The sequence below is a fragment of the Anticarsia gemmatalis genome, chromosome Z (assembly GCF_050436995.1).
Source record: "Anticarsia gemmatalis isolate Benzon Research Colony breed Stoneville strain chromosome Z, ilAntGemm2 primary, whole genome shotgun sequence".
In the NCBI taxonomy this organism is placed as follows: Eukaryota; Metazoa; Arthropoda; class Insecta; order Lepidoptera; family Erebidae; genus Anticarsia; species Anticarsia gemmatalis.
The window spans coordinates 13,740,136-13,760,045 of record NC_134776.1 but is presented as its reverse complement, the minus strand read 5'-3'; the positions used below and the strand labels follow the sequence as shown (position 1 = coordinate 13,760,045).

The 19,910-nt window shown below is 34.3% G+C and overlaps 1 protein-coding gene across 5 annotated transcripts in view; it reads right to left on the bottom strand.

Annotated features, from left to right (window-relative positions):
• bma (SCY1-like protein bma) overlaps positions 1–19,910 on the bottom strand; it is a 152,340-nt gene that overhangs the window by 106,912 nt on the left and 25,518 nt on the right. For all 5 annotated transcript variants that reach the window (XM_076134972.1, XM_076134973.1, XM_076134969.1 and 2 more), the window contains exon 2: positions 13,851–14,089. In XM_076134972.1, the coding sequence (XP_075991087.1) occupies positions 13,851–14,018 (168 nt within the window). In that variant the 5' untranslated portion in view covers positions 14,019–14,089. The remainder of the gene's footprint in view (positions 1–13,850; positions 14,090–19,910) is intronic.

The window sequence follows — 19,910 nt, the reverse complement described above, 5'->3', positions numbered from 1 at the left end:
GCCTTTGTAACTCAGCATTAATTATTCAGACATTTAACTTCCGAATGTTGGCGTTAATTGAAATGTGATGTAGAACAGATGGCCAGTAATATTTAAATAGGATAAAAATATTACTGTTAGGTCCCTTATGAAACGTATGTGTCATAAATATTTTAGAGCTGTACTTTTGTTCCACCTTGAAGGCTCTTTTCGTCTTTAGCAATAAGACTATATAAGAATATACGATTAGAATAAGTTACCTATAGCAAGGATATTATTGGATTCTTCTATAATACTAGTAATAATTTAGTAACAAATTCTTCAAGTTCCAATGCCATCAACTATGCAGAGTTCGAAAGTGCCTTTCACGGGGATCGGTCAGTTCGGCCCCAGTGGCACGGCACAACTTGCTTAACTTTACAAATACCATGCGGATTGTTTGACTGACGACTAAACGTCAAAGGGTAACCTAAAGTTAGGCATAGCCCATAGACTGACCGCCAGCTAACGAAATGTGGTCAAATGCCATACCACCTTAATGTATTTTTTTATACCTCTTATATCTCTGATTTTCATAAAGTCTTATTTTCATTCGTGTAAGACCATATTTATATAACATCTCAAAAACTTTTGAGTTATTTTGGTAAATACTAGTATTAATTTGAAGAAGTTACTCTTCTAATGAGCTTCATCTATTATACTTCACTTCCGAGTATTGTGAGAAAATAGAAGCATAACTAGTTGGAATATTGAATAAAACCGTGATTTTCAATTTTCTATAATGATCGGGCGAGTCCGTTGTTGGTCGCCTACGCAATTTAAAACGAGGGTACTATTAACTGAAACAGGTAATGTTTTATTTTCACCGCGCTCGCTACTTGTACTGGTAATCGTTTTTCATGCTTCATTTATTCCCATTCTATTACTTGACACTTCGCAGAACGCTCCGCGATTTATTATGATTTTATAATTATTTATAGCTTACATTCTTACTTTAAAATTAGTTTCTTATTCTTTATTTGATATATTTATTTGGATTCTAATATTTCTGAATAAAGAATATCTTTTACACGTTCTCCCAGGATTAGCTGCTATCTAAAACGCAAAGAGGTTTAAAAATATTTAAAATGTATGTAAATCGATTTAAGCTGAGCAAAGAGCTGGCGTTTATCTCGAAGTTCGCCCCACGTGATAAAGACTAGTCTACTGAATATTTCGGACTAGCGAGAATCCGAATAACACTTTATCGGAGTCGAATATAGGTACCTACTTATGTAAATCACTCTTGAAACCTAAAGGTCGTTGTGGTTTTTACCGTTAGTCTAACGATAGCTATACCTATATAGACAAAAACTAGATACTTTTATTAGCCGCCCGCTTAAAGCCATTACAAGATATACTTTAAATATATTCTTGGCTAACAGAACTCATTTATGTTTTACATTTCACATTATAGTTCTACCCTTTTTGCTTAAGCTTAGGGGTTTAAGCTGGTCGTACGTCAGTCAGTATTAGAGCCGCGGTATATGCCTAGATAGTATGTTATATGATATGGACTTAACGTCATATAATAATCTAGGTCTATCGCCTCTGACCCTCGCGGTGACATATTCACAAAGTAAATCGCGATTTGTTGAGATTTTCTCACACATCAAAATGTGATAAGTTTAGTGTTAAATCTATACCAATATTATAAAATTGTATAATCATCCTCTAAATATAATTCTTGCAGGTATGAACGTGGTTTCTATTGTATCATATTTCTATATTCCTATGCACGTTTCACAATAAATTTTGATTTCTGTATACAGTCTAGAAATATATTTTCTCTTTAACGCTTGCGGAGCGTTTCCGTTAATTCCGCTACAAAGTTCTAAGCTTGTTCAGGGTCATACTCGTAAGCAAAAGTTCTAAGAATTCCGGCTCTAAGATGCCTCACACAGGTTCTGGAGGACACGTGCGTGGGAGAACCGAGACATCTCTCACACCGGGGACAAATCGCTAATTGTAACACGAGATTATAGGTTTTTGGTAAACATTTAGGAACACATCGACGCAATCATTACAAACGATGTTTAATAATTGCCAGCTTGCCCAGCTTTGGTCAGTCAAGGTATTAATCAATTTGGGCAATCAATTACACTAAACAAAGAGGGGCTGGAGCACACATTGAAGTGAAACAGTACGGTTCAATAGCGAGCTAACGTTTTAACCGTGCGCTTTCATCGCTCTTTCTATACTCACTCACCTGAACCAACCTATATTATCATATCTTTTTTGCTTCATAAATATTTTATGGAAAGTTGTTTTTATCGCAAGCATCTGAGTGGCTTTTTACACGAACATTAAATAAGTATTTAGTACTTAACTATTTGTTGTGATCAATATAAAATTTGACACGTATTTATTTTAAGTACAAGCGGCAAGCTTATGATGGATTATATCCACGCGCGAGACTGGCGAAGGTAGATGTTGCTACGTATTATTTTACAACGTAAAATAAAATGTGGGACGAAATTCAATTTTATAAATGATAATGGAGTGTGTCAACGAGCCCGTAAATACCTCACGTGGTTTAATTAATTTGTGAAGGGTACATAACCGAAAGGTCCTGATTGTACGGTTCAATTTGAGCGCCAACTAGATATTTGAACTCAGTGTCTTGGAGCAGTTGACTTAATTAATCGAAATCACTAGTGACACAACTGAAGATCAAAGCCTATAGCTATCAGCCGCCGACGTTATCCTGTAAGTTTTAATTAGTTCGATGAAATATATAAAGCCGGCCTGCCAGATTGTAAGGGTTACCTATCTATCGGATATTATTCTTCGCTTACTCTACTATTATAGATAATACATTATGGAGGCCGAGGAAACCCTTGCACGTGTAGGATATTATTTAAGATGTGTTGTGTTTTTTCAATAGAGCTACAGAGCTTATATTGAGTGAAAGTTATTAGTTCTCTTTTTACCTAGATAATACGAGCCCGGATAAGAAATGTTTTTTTTACTTTTAGGTTCAATATTTAATATTTATGCTATTACTTTTTAACATAGACCATTATTGATTTTGATTATTTCATAACAATATAGATCACAGACACAATAATATATTTTATTAGTTATAGATAAATTTCAGGACAAATTTTCTGTTGATTAAACAGAGTTCATGGCTTACTTTATCGCTTTGGGTAGGTAATTTACACGCCCCTGTTATTTTTTACCATAAGTAGTAATATAAGTTAATATTGCTTCACGAAATAAGTCTACCGATTCTTATTTCCGCTTTCCTACTTCAGCGTCCTTTTTACGCGATTTGATGGTCGTAAACTTGCGCTCACTTCTTCGCGAGAATATGAAACGCTAAAATATGCCATAAAATAAAGGAATTATTTTAAAATTGAGTACATAACTTTACCTTGAGGAAGATATATAATATACGTATAAAAAACCTCATATATTTACCTATTTAGTCTATAAATGTAGCATACCGAAAAATACGAGAGATTTCTTACAGGCTGTTAATCTACGTATTTTCCAGAATACTTTATTTTGAAAAACTCAACAAAATACATTAGAGTAGCAGACAACTTGCAAAGTATTTTCAATTCCCAGCTCTAATAAACAGGTGGCTTTCTTCAATTAATAGGAAAGGACATAATAATATGACTTCCTCAGGAAGGAAATACATTAAAGATAGAGAGCCTATACTTAGATCAAGGTGGTCTACTTAGACGAGAATAAATAGGTTATTTAATTATAAGTGCTAGGCTATTTAAACATTATGAGACCGGACGATACCAGCTTCCGAGGTGACTTTATTGAAACAAGGACAATCAAGTTTTATTTGAGATAAAGATGTCGAGACTCTTTTTTCTTTCTTTAAAACGGAATTACAAGTGCTTTTGTGTCGCGGAGACTTTTACAAACATACAAAAAACAGGAGTAAATTACAATCAATACCGTAACAACTATTTATGGATTGCATGAATAATTGTTCTTATGCTTACCCCCCGATGCAATGGTAGTGGCTTGGCAACTACTTTAACTGCCGCGCCATGGAGGTTGTCAAAATGTACAACTACTTCAGCAAGAAAACTTTATTTAAGCTATGAATCAATTTCTTAGTCTAAACTCTGTACGTTAATGTTTACCTTGTTATAAATGTCTCAATGTTTTCAATGAGGAAGTAAGAGTTCATATGTGATTGGTCGGCCTTTCACGTATGTAGGTATCGGTAGAAACCACTAACTAGCAGGGTCTACTTTTGTACATTATACTTTTTAAGTTCTTACAAGAAACTTTACTTAACATAACTTTACGTAATTAACTAACTTCAACGAAAAAACTAATTAATTAAAACCGTATTGTTAAAACACCATTATTACAAAGAACTATTTAACAGAATTAAGAAAAAAGAATTTCGAACTATCGTAAGTCAATATTTTACACTTAAAAACAATTGAAGACTAATCGGACCTGCGTTGATTAAGAAGGGATTTACCAGTTACGTTTAAACACTTCGCAGCTACGTTTATTTATTGAAAAGATTTACTTAAGCTTATTACATAAACTTGTACTAAAACATTACATTTTGTAAAGCAATTTTTCTGTTCATTATTATGTAGGTACTTTTTTTGTTCTTTGACTATTTCCTTGTATTCATTGAGTACAAAGAAGCCTCAAATACCTTAATTTTATTACAAACATCTCTTGAAATTTTCCCAGAATCCACATTACTGTTTAATTTGTTTTTATCAGTAACTATGAAGATAAGAATATGTAATTACATTTTGTTTCATGTAGGTCGTACGGAGACCGAGAAATTATAATAGAAAGAATTCATAAGGGTGGTGTAAAAACCGCGGAACAGTCGCGGCTACTTGTTACCTTTGGTAGTAAAAAATCAAGTTATCTATTTACTGTATATAATAATATATTTTTGTCTTTGAGTCTTAATTCATTAGAACGGTTCTAAGTGATCGATCGGTCCAATCGAAAATTGATAATACAATCTTGAGGTATATTTGTCTTGGAAACTAAAGGAAACCATATCTTTTTTTTTAGATTGTGAAGTATGGCTTAAGCATAAGAAATAGTATAGCAAGCGTTTTTTTATTCTTTGCCTACTCCTACGAGAAGTGGAAGCGACTTTATCTACTATCTGACGCTCGTAAGTAAAGAGAGAAAATAAAAATTAAGCATAGACAAACACATTGCCCAAGTTAAATTCCGGGTCTTCAATAATCTCCATGCTCATCATCGAAATCGGTTCAGCGGTTTAGTAGAAGGCAGTAACAGCCCGATAGATTTTCGCAATCAATAACATTTGTATAGACATTTCACCTTTTAAGTCAATCGGATAACAATTTAAAAACACGTGTTACCTAGATCTATTTATGAAATAAAGCAAAACATTGGCCGTGAAAAATTCTCGTGATTTTTTGCGTCTGTTAAACTGAAACGAGTTGAAAACAATTGAATTTTCCATCACACTAGCCAAAACAATACCTCGAATTTAAATGATTCTTTTTTATACACCTAGCGGTTTGGCTCTATCAAGTTACTAATTTGTTTTACGTTAAATCGATATTTTCTATTATTTGTTTAGTAAGATTTTCGAGCTGATATTATATTATAAACCTCATCAATTGATATCTCGATGTGTGACTGATAAACGAAAAATGAATATCGAAAAACACAAAGTTTACTTTCTCGAAGCATGTGTCAGGCTTCTTTCCAATATATTTCGATAAAGTTTCTAATGGGAACATTACGGCCAAGTTCTATCTATCTCGCAGTAACGTCGCGGCCGCAACTTATACGAAATTAGCATATATTATGTATCATGTGTGTTAAGGTTTCCGAAAGAGGTTTTATGATACTCAGACATCTTTCCTAGCCACGTGTAGCAATTTAGTTTAATGACTTTCCATCAAAAGTGACAGGTTCTTTACCCATTTGCCGACCGCTTTATTATCTCGACTACCCAGCCAAAGTCAATTTTAAAAATGGTATTCTCACTAGTACGAAAGTGAATGTTGAATGTCATAAAACTAGGTTACAATTCAAATAATAAACGCCAGTGAAAGTTCAGAAAAGCGTCGCGCTATTTTACAGCAAATCATACATTTGAGCGCCGGGAAAATTGTATGCATTAAGTGAAAGTACAATGCGTCCATGTCGCACAATATTATAGAACTAAACCTCTGCTGAAAATGTTGCACAATATATCAAAGCAAAGAGATATCGTATTTGTGTAAACATCTGAAAAATAATAAAATGAAAAATGAGCCGAACTTATTTTTCCTTATTTAATAAAAGGTACGCTTTTAGAAGAAATACATAAGAGGAGGATAACATCCCTCATCGGAATGTCACTGAATGAGTCTGAGATACACGATAAAAGAGAGTGGACGGTTTCGTACCGAGACATGTTACAATATCAGACGTATGTCATATGAAAAGTCAGCTTAGAGTGATCAGTTTATTTTGGACCGAACTCGAGTAGGTGGACGTAAATCTGAAGAATGTCTCATCGAAATATGTATGGCTTTAAGTGATGCTTATAAACGCAAAATATCTTTTGTTTACTTTATAATAATGAACGTAATAAATACCACTATATAGATTCTAAAACAATATTCAGTAGCAAAGTGATAGTAACATATTAGTATGTACGTGACCAGACTAGACTTTGTCTACTTATAAAATAGCCGGTTTTTTTAACGCGCTAATTATCGGAACAAAATTAATTAGTTTCAATGAGTTGAAGTTAAAATTTACTAAAGCAATTTATGTTATTTCTACAATTATTAAATTTAGAATACCTAGGAGTCGTATAATAAGACAATTATTGCTGCCATCTTTCCAGAGATCTAAATTCTCTGTGAAAATAATTGTGTAGAAACACAATTATGACAGCTCGCGAACTAATTATAAAATCGTATCGTATACTTTGTATATACCTGCCTTTTACTGTGTAATTCATCTCTTTTGTTACTGCGACTTTTGTGTTATATTCTATTTTGATTTCTTCGTAAATTCAAATATGTGTGACAATATTATATTGTATATTCAAAACACACATAACATTATGTTCAACAACTTGAATCCCGTCACTCATTGCGCAATATTTTACAAAATATGACTAAAATTGTGTCAACTTATCACATTAATTAGTCATGTTGAATTTGCTGAAATACTATTATCTCACTACGAGCAAAATGTTAGTTAACATCATAAGTATTAAAGCCCACGAGAATCCTAATAACAATTTTCGCAGCATGTTGACGATGTGAAAACACCAAATGAATGAAATATTCATCGCTATTTAAGCTCGTGATAATATGAGGCCCAAATATGTTTCGATCTTCAACATATCATTTCGTAAATAAGGTTCTATTACGTTCCCGTAACCTTAGAAGTTCATTGATTGCTTTGAAAATAACTTTGAATGACGATCCTTGGATGGTTGTATCGAAACTCTCTCCGCCTTACTTTATATGTATATCGAGTAAACAAAGTAAAAGCTCTCTGGATAATCCAGAGGCGGTGTGTTTCTTTAAAGTTTTTGTTTGTTCTATTAAATTATCGATAATCATCTTAAATATGAGATAATAAGAGTTTCAAATCTTTAACCTAGTTTAGGTACTCTCTAAGTAGTAAAATTAACTGAAGAACATTAGTGTCATTTTCGTTACATCTCAATCAATTATATTTCTTAGGAAAAATGATGTGATTATAAACGATGAATCTATAAATTAATAACCTAACAATGAAAAAACTACTACCGTGCGTCTATAAAAGTAGCTCACAACAGTATAAAAATAAACATAGTTATTATAAAATAAAAGTAGTGGCCGGTCCCCGTGGCCAGCCGGGTCTAGACATAAATATCTATCTGAATGTAGGTTACATTATCTGAGGTGCACCGTTTGTCCGGTATAAATAGAGAACGGACATGGAGAAAACCTTGGCACTTTTTATTTAATACACGTCGTCGCATTTATTACAGAAGCAGGATGCATACAGATTAGATGACACTGAATTCATAGAATTGACTCGTGTATTTGCCATGGGGAATCCTCCCATGCTAATAATGCTATGAATGAGAATATATGTTTGTTTGTTTGACATACTTTCTCTAAGCTTGAACTACTGAACTAATTCAAATGAATCGTGTCACCTGTAAAAGTGATTCAGTTTGTGACGTGTATCACACGTCACAAACTGAATCACTTTTATACCATATTGAAGGAAGAAATCAGGCATTTTTTCACTTAAAATACTCACGAGCGAAGGTAAAGCTAGTTAAATAGAACTTCAACTTATATATATTTCCCTGAAGATTCAAGTTCAGAATTAGCGCGATGGCTTGACGTCATCAAACTAGTTGCAGAACTAGATATGACTAGTACATTTTTTTACCGTTCGTCTAAAAGTAGGGCATAACTGACGGTGCCTAATCCTAATATCAATTAGGAATGTATTGTTAATAAATAATTATTTGATCGATACATGCATTTTTAGTAATAGACATCCCTATACAGAAAATGCTGACTATCGTTAATATAAAAAAGTAGTTAATAACAAACGAATTTAAGTTTCGAATAGTTTAAGTCCACAACAGCCGACAACAGGCTATACAGACACAGCGGCATAAGCGCCTCTAACGGTCGTCGTAGGAACTATTATTGCAGTACAATAAAAATGACAAACTCTCGATACTCAATAGTACCGACTGTAGAGAATCGCGCTACTATACTCGCACTTTTCTGAGAAATATCACCTGTCTATTTTACGTTCATTTTGAAAATGTTTATCGTTCATACTGTCTCTTGGGTGTTACTGCATTCTCTTGTCACGATGATAAAGCTTTCGTTCTTGGTGAGGTCGGTTTAGCGAATACAATGTAAGTATATCGGTGACGTGTATGTATTGCTATATTTCGTACAGTAAATAAAAAAATAACCAATTAAAAGTGTTGCCAAATTGTTAACAAATCGCTATAATAAACAGCTTCAAAAAATTGCATGTAAAGTTGCCGAAACATATCTTTAACTCGTTAAAAAAAAAGCTAAGTCTCTCGAATTTTGTTTGTATTCTAGAATCTCTTTATTTATTTTTGTAACTTGGGATAATTATTAGTACTTGTAACTTAACAACTTGAAGTTTAATATCGAGTTAATTTGGACTTGGACTAAGTAAAGTAAAGCCAAACCGCAAGTATTTGGTGTGAGCACGCATGCGCAACAAGTTTACTAATTAGGTGGACACCGTGAACGAGACCGTCTTCGAGGAGATACTCCCTATACAACCTTACTTTATGTACATTATACTCCTAACAATACGTACCTCGGAGTCTCTAACAAAACGTCACACAAAATTGTTATAACCTTTTCTTTAAATAGTATTCCAGACGAATACAATTTAAACTTTCGTAAGTATGTATTTTCTAGAATATGTTTTATCAACTTAGAAAAACAAAGGTAATTATTTTAGATTTCAGTTTCAAAACATCGAACCTTCATACCTAAAAACTGACTCAGTATTTTATGTTCCAGTGGCTAAATTAAGCGAAATGTTTTTATTAATTCGTTTGCCGGCATTTTTACACCGACATGCAGACCATCAAGGCAGTCAGACAATCCGCCGTGAATTATTCATAAAAATTCTATCAGGACGATTTCAAAAAGCTTTATCGAGTACAAGTCATTAAAAATCCACTACGACGGATATAGAAATTATTATTAGAATAGACATTTTACCAACAATTTGGAAAATATATTTTCTAAATAATGAAACGTTTGCGGCCGACGTAGTTCCGCTGACTGTTGCTAGCAATTATGAAATAAAGCCGAGAGCGATTGTGGTAAGGCTCCTTCACTCAAAAAGACACGGCTAGCACATTGCCTCTGACTGATAACTAAATGAGTTTTCACTAACAATTAGACGCTGGATTCATTCAAAAGTGGCAGAATTGATGACAATTATGAGTACGGACAAGTTCATATATTGATTACTTTTACTATTTTGCTAACGGTTATGATTTGCTTTAAAGAGGAAGCACGGCAAAGTAGAGACCGCAAAGATCAGTTTGAATTTGTAAATATTCTTGTAAAGTGTATGTTGAAGTCAGACCCTAGATGGATCACCGTTTACTAAATGTCACATTTTCTACTTGAAAAGATTTTATACAGACTCAGATATCTCCAAATCTGGTCCAATCATACTAATTAGCGGCCGGATTTCGTTAGACTAGATGAAATGAAGTAGACTGAATGAAGAATTTTGTTCGCTTATTTGCGTGAGACGATTTTACCAACTAGCTAAGCACCTTTTCACCGTATTTGCGATCCACAGGTAGCTTTTTCGGGTGAGCTGTATGCCCGTAGCCCAAATGTTTGCAAAGCCTTGCCGTGATACCAGGATTAAGTGCTTATACTAAAGCCGTTTTTTAGCACAGAAAGAATGTGCTAATCGCAGTAAATTAATATAATTTAAATAAAACAGGAAAGGTTAATCTTATTTGTTAACTTAGGCACTGCTGTTTATTCTTTTTTGACCTTTGCTGAACGTAAAATCTTAAAAATTTAATCTCTGCGAATCTTTGCATAGGAAAATGTTAAATATTTACGATACTACTTTTTTATATCCGTATTTAAAGATTCTAAACATTTTAAAGGAATAATGATTAACTCTCTCCAATTTAAAAGGTCAAATTTGCTAAACTTTTTAACTTAAGTTAGAATTTCTTTTGATTGAGACTCATAAATAATTCGGTTCGAAAAACGTTCATTGCTTCTTTTAAATACGCATTCATTTGAAACATAATATTATTTTAAATTCAATAGTAAAATGAGTTGACAGCCCTCGGCTACGTAGCTCAACCATTCTAAAGTAAATTACAAATGTCTACGAAAGTCTACGACAAATGTCTACGGCATTTGCTACGTAGTGTAAACGTCGAACTTGAGATAGCCACTACGAGTGTGTCTACTACTTATTTGCAGAGGTCAAGCGGCTTCAGAGCAAATACTGGTAATCAGCGATATCCGATTACACGGAAGCAGCTCACAAATTACTTGAATACTTTGAAACTAGTGATCGTTGGTGAATTAAACTTTAAATTCGTAGTACTCGTCTATTTCGACATTTTGCGCTTTTCTAACTTAAATTAATCAAACACTTTATTCTAAATTACAAAATAGAACAAAATGATACATGAAAGACGATATTTTACTGCTGGAATTGCTAGTTGTCGATAGCTACATTCGTTCAAAAAGAAAACGTATTCATATATACGCATACGATACTCTAACATAAAGCACCTAGCACTGGTATAGTATGTTATTCAAAGCACGAGAGAGTACAGCTCAAATATCACTAATCGACCCATCTATGGACAGACCGCAGCAAGTATCGCGTACCGCATAAATCTTCTGAGAGCAAGAAACTCAAACCCTCTACAACATAGCAGTTCACAAACGTTACCATTAAAATGTTTCACATAAAAGGTTTCGCTATTCTTCCAGAACAAACAGAAAGTTTAAACAATCCCCACACGGTAGACAATGCCATTATAATAATAATGTTAGTGTTATTCACAACGAAACTTTGATACAAGCGCGCGTATAATATGACCGTGGACGAGAGTACTTATACTATAGCATAACATAGTATATGTAGTATACGAGGACTCAGGACATTGTTGTCATTTGCATTACACGAACATATTTACATTTTACACTCGCGGTAAATGCGCATTTGATTTGTTCTGATGTGACTGCCTTTGCGGTCTAAACGGCCGTAGCGACTACTGCTCACAAGGTCTTAAATTTGATTCCCTGGTCGTCCTAAAGTGGTGGTAGACTAGATAAATAAGGCTCGATATTTGGTAATGAGCCAGGTGTATGGTAATAGGCCAGTCCCTAATTACATGGAAAAAATATTGTATATCGCAGAAAATGGGTGTAGTTCTTACACCTCTGCCTATGCCTTCGGCTATAACTGGTGTTATGTGTCTAAGTACTAAGTATATTTTTCTCATTTTACGTTCGCAGTATTGCGCATTTGATTCATTCTGATTTAATACTGCGCACTGAAATTGGCCAATCGAAACACCTGTAGCATGTCAATGTCTAACTGTCTGTCCGTCTGACAGCGACTATTTCATACGAATCTAGCAATCTCTATCAATGCAAATTGCTATATCGCAGCTTCATTTTATTCCGTCGACTTTTCAATGTCAGATTGCAGTATCGATTACGGCATTAAATAAAAATGCAGAAACCAACCCCATGACTTCCAATTTTTCTTTTTTACTAGCGGCAATAGAGTCATCGTCATTTCATTCCCTTTTCTGAATTCTATAAAGAATATTTTTTACGAAAAAGAATTGTAAATACGGAGCTACCCCGGTTTATTGGTTTGGAACTTCGAATAATGATCGAGCGCCAATTATCTTGCTAACGATTTCATCATGGTTCATCATGTATTTGACCATTATTTCACCTTTAATTTCCATTGTTATTTATTCCAGCGCGATGAATATCAATTTGTGAAATGAGCGCGTTTGTAGCCGCCGCGTCAACTATTATAATTTTGTGCAAATCTGTCGCCACGGGTCGAATGGACGATCTCTCTCAGTGGTATTCCAATGGCCAATATTTATATAAACGGTAATGATTATTACAATGCGTGAAATCGAGCGATAACGTTAAATAATAAACGAGTAAGGTACGAGGAAGATAATAAATGAATGACGAAGTTATCATCATAACGGATTCTAAGCTCGGTGCCTGGACGTCCGACATAGCTTATGTATATAAACGGTGAAACATAAAGTAAATTGAGGTATGAGAATTTGGCTTGGCTAGGTCAGTGCCTGTATTATGAACGATTAATTCGGTTTACGGTCGTGTAACAAGGAGATCTGCTACGTAAATATTATATTGAAGCAAAGTCTTTACATTTGCCGCAACTGAATAAAAAAGTAGTATTCAAGGCGTGAAAACTCTACATCAATGGAATAAAAATGTGCGTATATCTAAAGTAGAGTAACGAAAACTAGTTTCATATAGTTTAGAACTAATACTGAAAAGTACTTGTATCTAAAGCATATACACGTCGTAATTGATTATACCGTAACTTCACCATCACAAGAGATGCTATGAACAATAAAAAAAAAGTATAATTGCGCCTAAACCTTTAACGTCCACGCTAATAGTGTTCGTTTATAAATAAAGACGTGACTTGCGAAACTACTCTTAATCCCTATCTCTGCGAAACCTTTTAAGGAAGAAAGGCGTGACGTTATTTATCGTGAAACATGAAAGATGATTAAATTCATAGGAATTTTCATCACTGCACGAGCTGAAATAACGATTGCGTGCCTTTAGGAATTCCATTTTCAACTAAATATTGGCTCACATATTCACATACCTTCAATAATGTTGCGCATTATTCGAAGGATATATACAACCTTGAAAGCTTCAATTCCGCGTATTCTGTCGTTAAATTGAATCTCTGATATGAATTTCACAATATACGCCAAATTGTGTTGTGTAACGGGAGTGGCTAGACTAGATTTCAAGTTCAGTTCAGAGTCAAACATCCTGTTTAATACAACGACGTAGTTTCCTTTCGCGAGACCCTTGCATGTGTGTGATATATGGGTCGTATAGTCCATAGATAAGTACCTGGAGCAACAAGTTAATAGTATTTGAGCTGAGTGTCTCCGTGCTCGCTAAATAGTGGTCACGGCTAATGTTAAGACAGCGGTCGTCAAAACTAAAGATCTAGTGGCTTGAACAACTTTCCGGTAAGATTGACGCAACACCACGCGAGAAAAGAAAGACGATACTGACCTTGCCGTCGCTCTTCCTGTACGCGTCATGGACGCGCCAGATCAAGCCAGGACCAGCAGTGCTGCTCTCCTTGCCCACCTCGAAGTACTGCATGATGGGGTTACTCTCGAGGGGCGGTGGGGTGTTGTTGGTGACCCCACTCTTCAACTTCGATATTATTCCCGCCATCCCGGCGGATATCTTCCTCCCGATAGAACTTGCGTCGAATCTAGAGCTCTCCGAGCCGGAAGCTGAAGCACCTGCACAAAACAAAACATAATTATTAAAGACTGATAGTGTTTTAATTCGAAAAATAACTGATTTGACGGTAAAATACTCGTTTCTGCAAAACAGTTTTGTATTTTTTTTTCCAAATGAAACTTGAGTACCTAATTTCATGTTCGAATTCCAGCAACCACTGCGACAAACGCGCAATAAAAATCTACATCGAAAAAAAGAAAAAATATTCCGATAAATAAAACATATCCGTTAACCGTGTTTGTCGATAGATTGGACTAGTCAAACAAGATGGTCCATTTGGTGTGAGCCATGGGAGTTGGATATCGCAGTTCTGGGAATCCGAGCTAGCGTGTGAATTAACGGCCGTATATCTATCAGGCCTAGTTCACGGCCAACATGACGGGTGCTATCACCTATCCAAATGTATAGCGGCTGTACGTTGATCTTGAAAATCGAATTTCAAGTGCAACAGTGTTGGTAAACAGACACAGACTAATGTACTGTCATATATTGCAGTGTATAAATACATGTTGCTGATATTCTACATCGTATTGAGCAAGTCAGTCGAGCATATTCTGAGGATATTGGAGGATGTTTTAAAACATGGTAGTTCAAATATCTTGTGCGATAAATATACTGAACGTCGTTTTGCATAGTTTTTACGCGTCTCGCATTACAACCTAATACCACCGATCATAATAAAAACGCGCTTTTGCGACCTATAAAACCACACGTTTGCTCCAACTTTTATTAATTCCAGGGAAATCTTCAGTCTTTACGCCCTAGATTTTATTATCAGAATTTAATATTAGCTAAGTAAAGAATAAAGGAACTTATAAAATCAATTTTATGGTCAGTTACTGCATTCTATAGTTCATGACTTACTTTTTTACAGTCTCTACAAACTATGTTAAATTATAAAAGTGAAAAATTTAAATGCTTACGTGTAATGTCTTTATCACAATTGAGTAATATAATGTCCAATAAAAAGGTGACTCCTTCTGCCATTGCCAGGTAACAAGAAATTCTACAGATATTATAACGCAAAAGTAGGTAAGCAAAAGTGTATGCATGTATGTTACTTTTCCATGCAAAAACGGCTAAATGAATTCAGATGAAAAATATCACAGAGATAGTCAAATCATAGAATACTTTCACCCGGAGGAATTCTTCCACATGCCCGAAACACAAGCTGATATTACATTTTAACGTCCCTAGTAATTACGCAGTACAATAAAAGAAACGTATCATTGATCGTAAGGTAAATGAAAAATGCGTGTTATATGTAATTATGCAAGAATGTATATAAACTTAGTTATGAATAACGTATCATTATCTGCAAGATAACATCGGCTCGCCTTCCACTACCATTACACAAAGTAGTGTGTCATCACAAATGGGTTCGAATGGATCTGATCCTCATAATAACATACTCGATGTGTACTACGTGCCCGCTACATATTATGTTAGTAGGTAAACTCCGTCGTATCAATCGTGGCAGTTTCCTAAAATATATTAAAAAATAATTTTAACCCATTACTGTCCCACTGCTGGGCAAGGGTCTCCTCCCGTAATGAGGGAGGGGTTAGGCCTTGAGTCCACCACGCTGGCCAAGTGCGGGTTGGGGATTTTGCATGCCCTCAAAATATATTAATATAGAGAAAAATCAAAATACGTTTTAAGGTGGCGTGAAAACAAATTGACTAATTCAGGTACAAAACTATCCGCCCGAAGCCAAATGAAGAATCCTTTGATTTATAACATCCTTTGAAATGTTTACTAATGTCGACTACTTTTGTAAATATACAATATCATGTACAACTTCAAAAAGAAAATAAATAAAATATGAACGAGAATGCTTTACGACGTTTGCGTATCCAAATTTCAATTTTTACGAACCAAATAACAGTCCCCTATAATAATCAGAATCAATACCCGTGAAAGCGATGCTATTAGGGGAAGGAATTTACTTTGATCATGCGTACTGAATGTGGTAACTTGTATAAGTTTGCCATCTACCTCCTTAACTGATTTTCGCTAAATTATGTCAGGTAATACGCAATCTCTACGCCGAAATTATAAAGAGGAAAATTATGTTCGTTTGGTTGGAAAGGAGCTAAGAAACAACTGAAGCTTTCTCAATGAGCTATAAGTTAACAAAGAATATTATTTCTACTAGTTGCTAGTTTTGACCGCTGAATAAACGATTTTTCACGTTCAGAGAACCGAGTATAGAATAGTTGTAGGGTGACTAGAAATTTTAGTAAAGTAGTCGAAGTTAGGAGTAGCTACTGTTTCTAAGGTTACTATTTGGTATGTCATTCAGATTGCCATCTAGTAAGACGATTTAAATAAAACCCTTTCTAGATTGACTCGAGAGCGGTAAGACTAAAGGCACGAAAGCAGATTACATTGCAACGACAAAATCCTGAGCAACAATCTATTTATCCGTTGTAATCATATTGCAGAGACTTACAACTTGTATCATTAAACGAACGATGTATAAAAGCATTTTCTGGAATTTTAAGGGTGGAAGGTACTTTTGAATTCTAGATTATTTTAACGAGAAAACGAAATGTTTGTGACAAGCCCCTAATTTATACTCCCAAAACTCCACCGAACGCGTATAACACAAATAGTATGTAAATTGTTGTGCAAAATGAGTTTCGTAACAGTAACTTAGTTATTTATGAAAGGATAAAAATCATGGTTGAAATTTTCTTCTATATTCAATCTTGTGCGGTTAATTTGTTATATTTGACCGCCTCGTCACATAATTACGTACGATTGTGCTGTCAAGTTTTCATCCAAGATAATTATCCATTAGAGCCTAATTATGTCAACACGAGCCTCCTACGCAAAAAGTTTGACTCAAATCTAGGGCACACACTTTTAACTTGTAAAAATTATGTGTATACTAAACATTTTGAGTTGCTTGTTTTAACGGCAAAGTAAAACATTTTGAGGAACCCTGCGTACCTAAAAGTTTCGCAAACAGTTTGTGAAATTCGTAAAGGTTTATGAAGTCTGTCATCGAGCTGACGTTGACCTATCCCGCTATCGGGCAGAGTAAACGCATGTTCGTCACTGAAACAGTTTATTTGTGCTAAAAAAATGTTTTGACATCTAGTTTATTTGGCGGCTTCAACAACCTACAAATCGTTTTATGTCGATCACATCAATATACATGAAATCCAATTTATTTTCGAGGGAATTCTGATATAATAATTCTTTTAAGCTTATTTAAGCCTCTTTTAAAATAAATAATGTACATTAAACTGCAAAAAGTATCATTTTTGTTTAAAATACCAAAACCCGTTTTAACAGACATTAGAAAAGAAGAAAATGTTTTAGTAAGAAATTTAAAAGCCATCTCCAAACTACTAAAATTAATTTTGTTAAAGTAAATATACGTAAAATATATTTTGAATTTAAATCTTATACAATAGCGTATCAAACGTGATATTGACTTAGGAGCTGAGCTAAGGTAAATCCAATTTTGCTTTGAGTCTAAAGTCTAGAGTGTAGACATCAAAGAGCTTATTGAAAACGCACGCATAAAAGGCGAGGCTTTCATATGATACTCTGGCTAGTCTCTGCACTTGATCATGAAAACTATACGTAACATTGTGTCTCAAGTTCAAGGCATTGGAAAACCGGGACAACGTCGACGTCGATGTGTCTCAGTGTGTCTGAGCGGATATTGTGAGCGTGTATTTCTTTGATTTGTGTTCACTGTCTTTTGCCTTCACGAACACTTGTGATGTATATGTGTAATGTGTTCGCGTTTGCTACTGTCCGTGTGTGAGTCTTTCTAACGAAGATAAGTGAGGCGCTGTAGCGAATTACTAGGTTAGACTGTTTACCAACTACAAACGTCACTAATGATCGCACTGACACCGAAACTTTTTATTTAATTACACAGTTCAAGCGAGTTTACGGGTCATTAGTATACTTAATTGTATGTATACAGATAGAAGCTATTAAACGCTATGTAGAACTACAACTACCTATTTCTTATAATGCTTTTAAAATTAATTTACCTTGTCCTCGCTAAATCATGATGAGTATTATATCTTAGAATTTAATATAGAATAGAATTAAGTTGCCTAAGTAATTCCAGGGAATAATAATCACAGTTCTCTAGAAGATGGATAATTTTATATATTATCTAATAAGGCTTTTAAAATAATAAGTTTATCTTTTTTGTTTTCTTCGGGAAAGTAATAAAATTTACTTTTTACTTGCTTAACATAATAATGGCGTACTTTGAATATGAAATAACGACACGTTTAGTGTCATAAGGTCGTCAAACTTTACAAATATTTCATTAAAATAACCAGTAAGTTTCATATTACTTTGGATAAAGCTAGTCTGTGAAAGACACGTGAAACTTTTTAGTTAGTAATAAAAGTAGATAGTTTTTAGAGTTTTGTAGCCCGAGGGATTAAGGCTGTTACTCTCGGGTCTGTCTATCTGATTCCTTTAGCTCTAGAGGTTATATATAATAGTGCTTTTAAATTACCTGCAACTTGATATGTTTTTATATAATACATATAAAAAAGTAAAATACATATCTCATTTCACAAACAGTTAATTTAATTCGTTTATTTTGCCTACGTATTAAACTCGAAGATTTCTTTTTAGTTTCCATCTCCACTATAAAACAACTTCAACTTTCTTTGTTTTTTTCTTCTTTTTCTAAAATTTTCAGTACCTACTGTGTTCTAGTTTATTTTTTCATACCTTTGTTAAAAACAGAAGATTGAGTTCCCAAAACAATTAAGAGGAATGTAATACTTATTCATCCGAAATTCAAGATTTTAGGTCATCGCGACGTCAGTTTTAATGAACGAGTCAGCTTGCAGGACAATACGCATGGAAGTCGTGTTTTAATAGCATTTTTATGCAGAAACCTGAATATTTCCAGCCAACGGTACGGCTCGTACCGCGCCGTCGACTTTTGTTCTCAATGAAAATTTTAAAACAACACGTCCTGCTGTCTCTAGCGAAGCGGAATTTTATAGAGACAGGCAAACAAAGTGATGATTCGAATTGTACTTTTAAAATAAATATATTGATCATACGAATGTTACAGTGTAAATATTGTTGACTCATGCAAAAATGTAAAAACACCTTGACGCGACAGAGCAGAGAGGACTTTTTATTTTATTTATATTTATTACAAAGGAGTCAGTTTCAAAAATAATGTGCATCGATGAACGAGTCGGAATACAAAAAATACCCACATTCCGACTCGTTCATCAATACACATTATTTTTGAAACTGAATCCTTTTGTATACATCAAATTAACTAATAAAGGAATGGAACATCAACATCAAACACTACCAAGAGTTAAAATTTGGGCCGGCTAGCCTCTATTGTACTAAAAGTTCGTGATCGAACATTACTGAAATAAGATATATTAGATATTGTTCTAACATTCTAGCTTCAAAAGGGTTCAAAGAGCTACTCGTAGTCATAATTAATAACAGTGTTAAGCTCCAATATATTAAAGGACGAACCTATCGCGTCTTAGATGACACGAACCCAATTACACTTTTGGCTCAACTCAAAACCGTTGGGGACCGAAACTGTGCTTGTTATCGCACTACAAAGACTTTATTATTTAGTATTTGGAATTAATTGCCTCTATCACGGCAGCAGAGGTTCATATTATGAAATACACAAAAATATAAATTGAAAAAGAATGTCTTAGGCTGCTTAGAACGAGGAAAATATTAAGATAAAAGAAGTGTCTTGTAGCGCCGGATTTTAGCGTGATAAAGAAAATGTCTTCATATGGCGAAATATGTTTACCAGTCTACTAAATAGCGTTT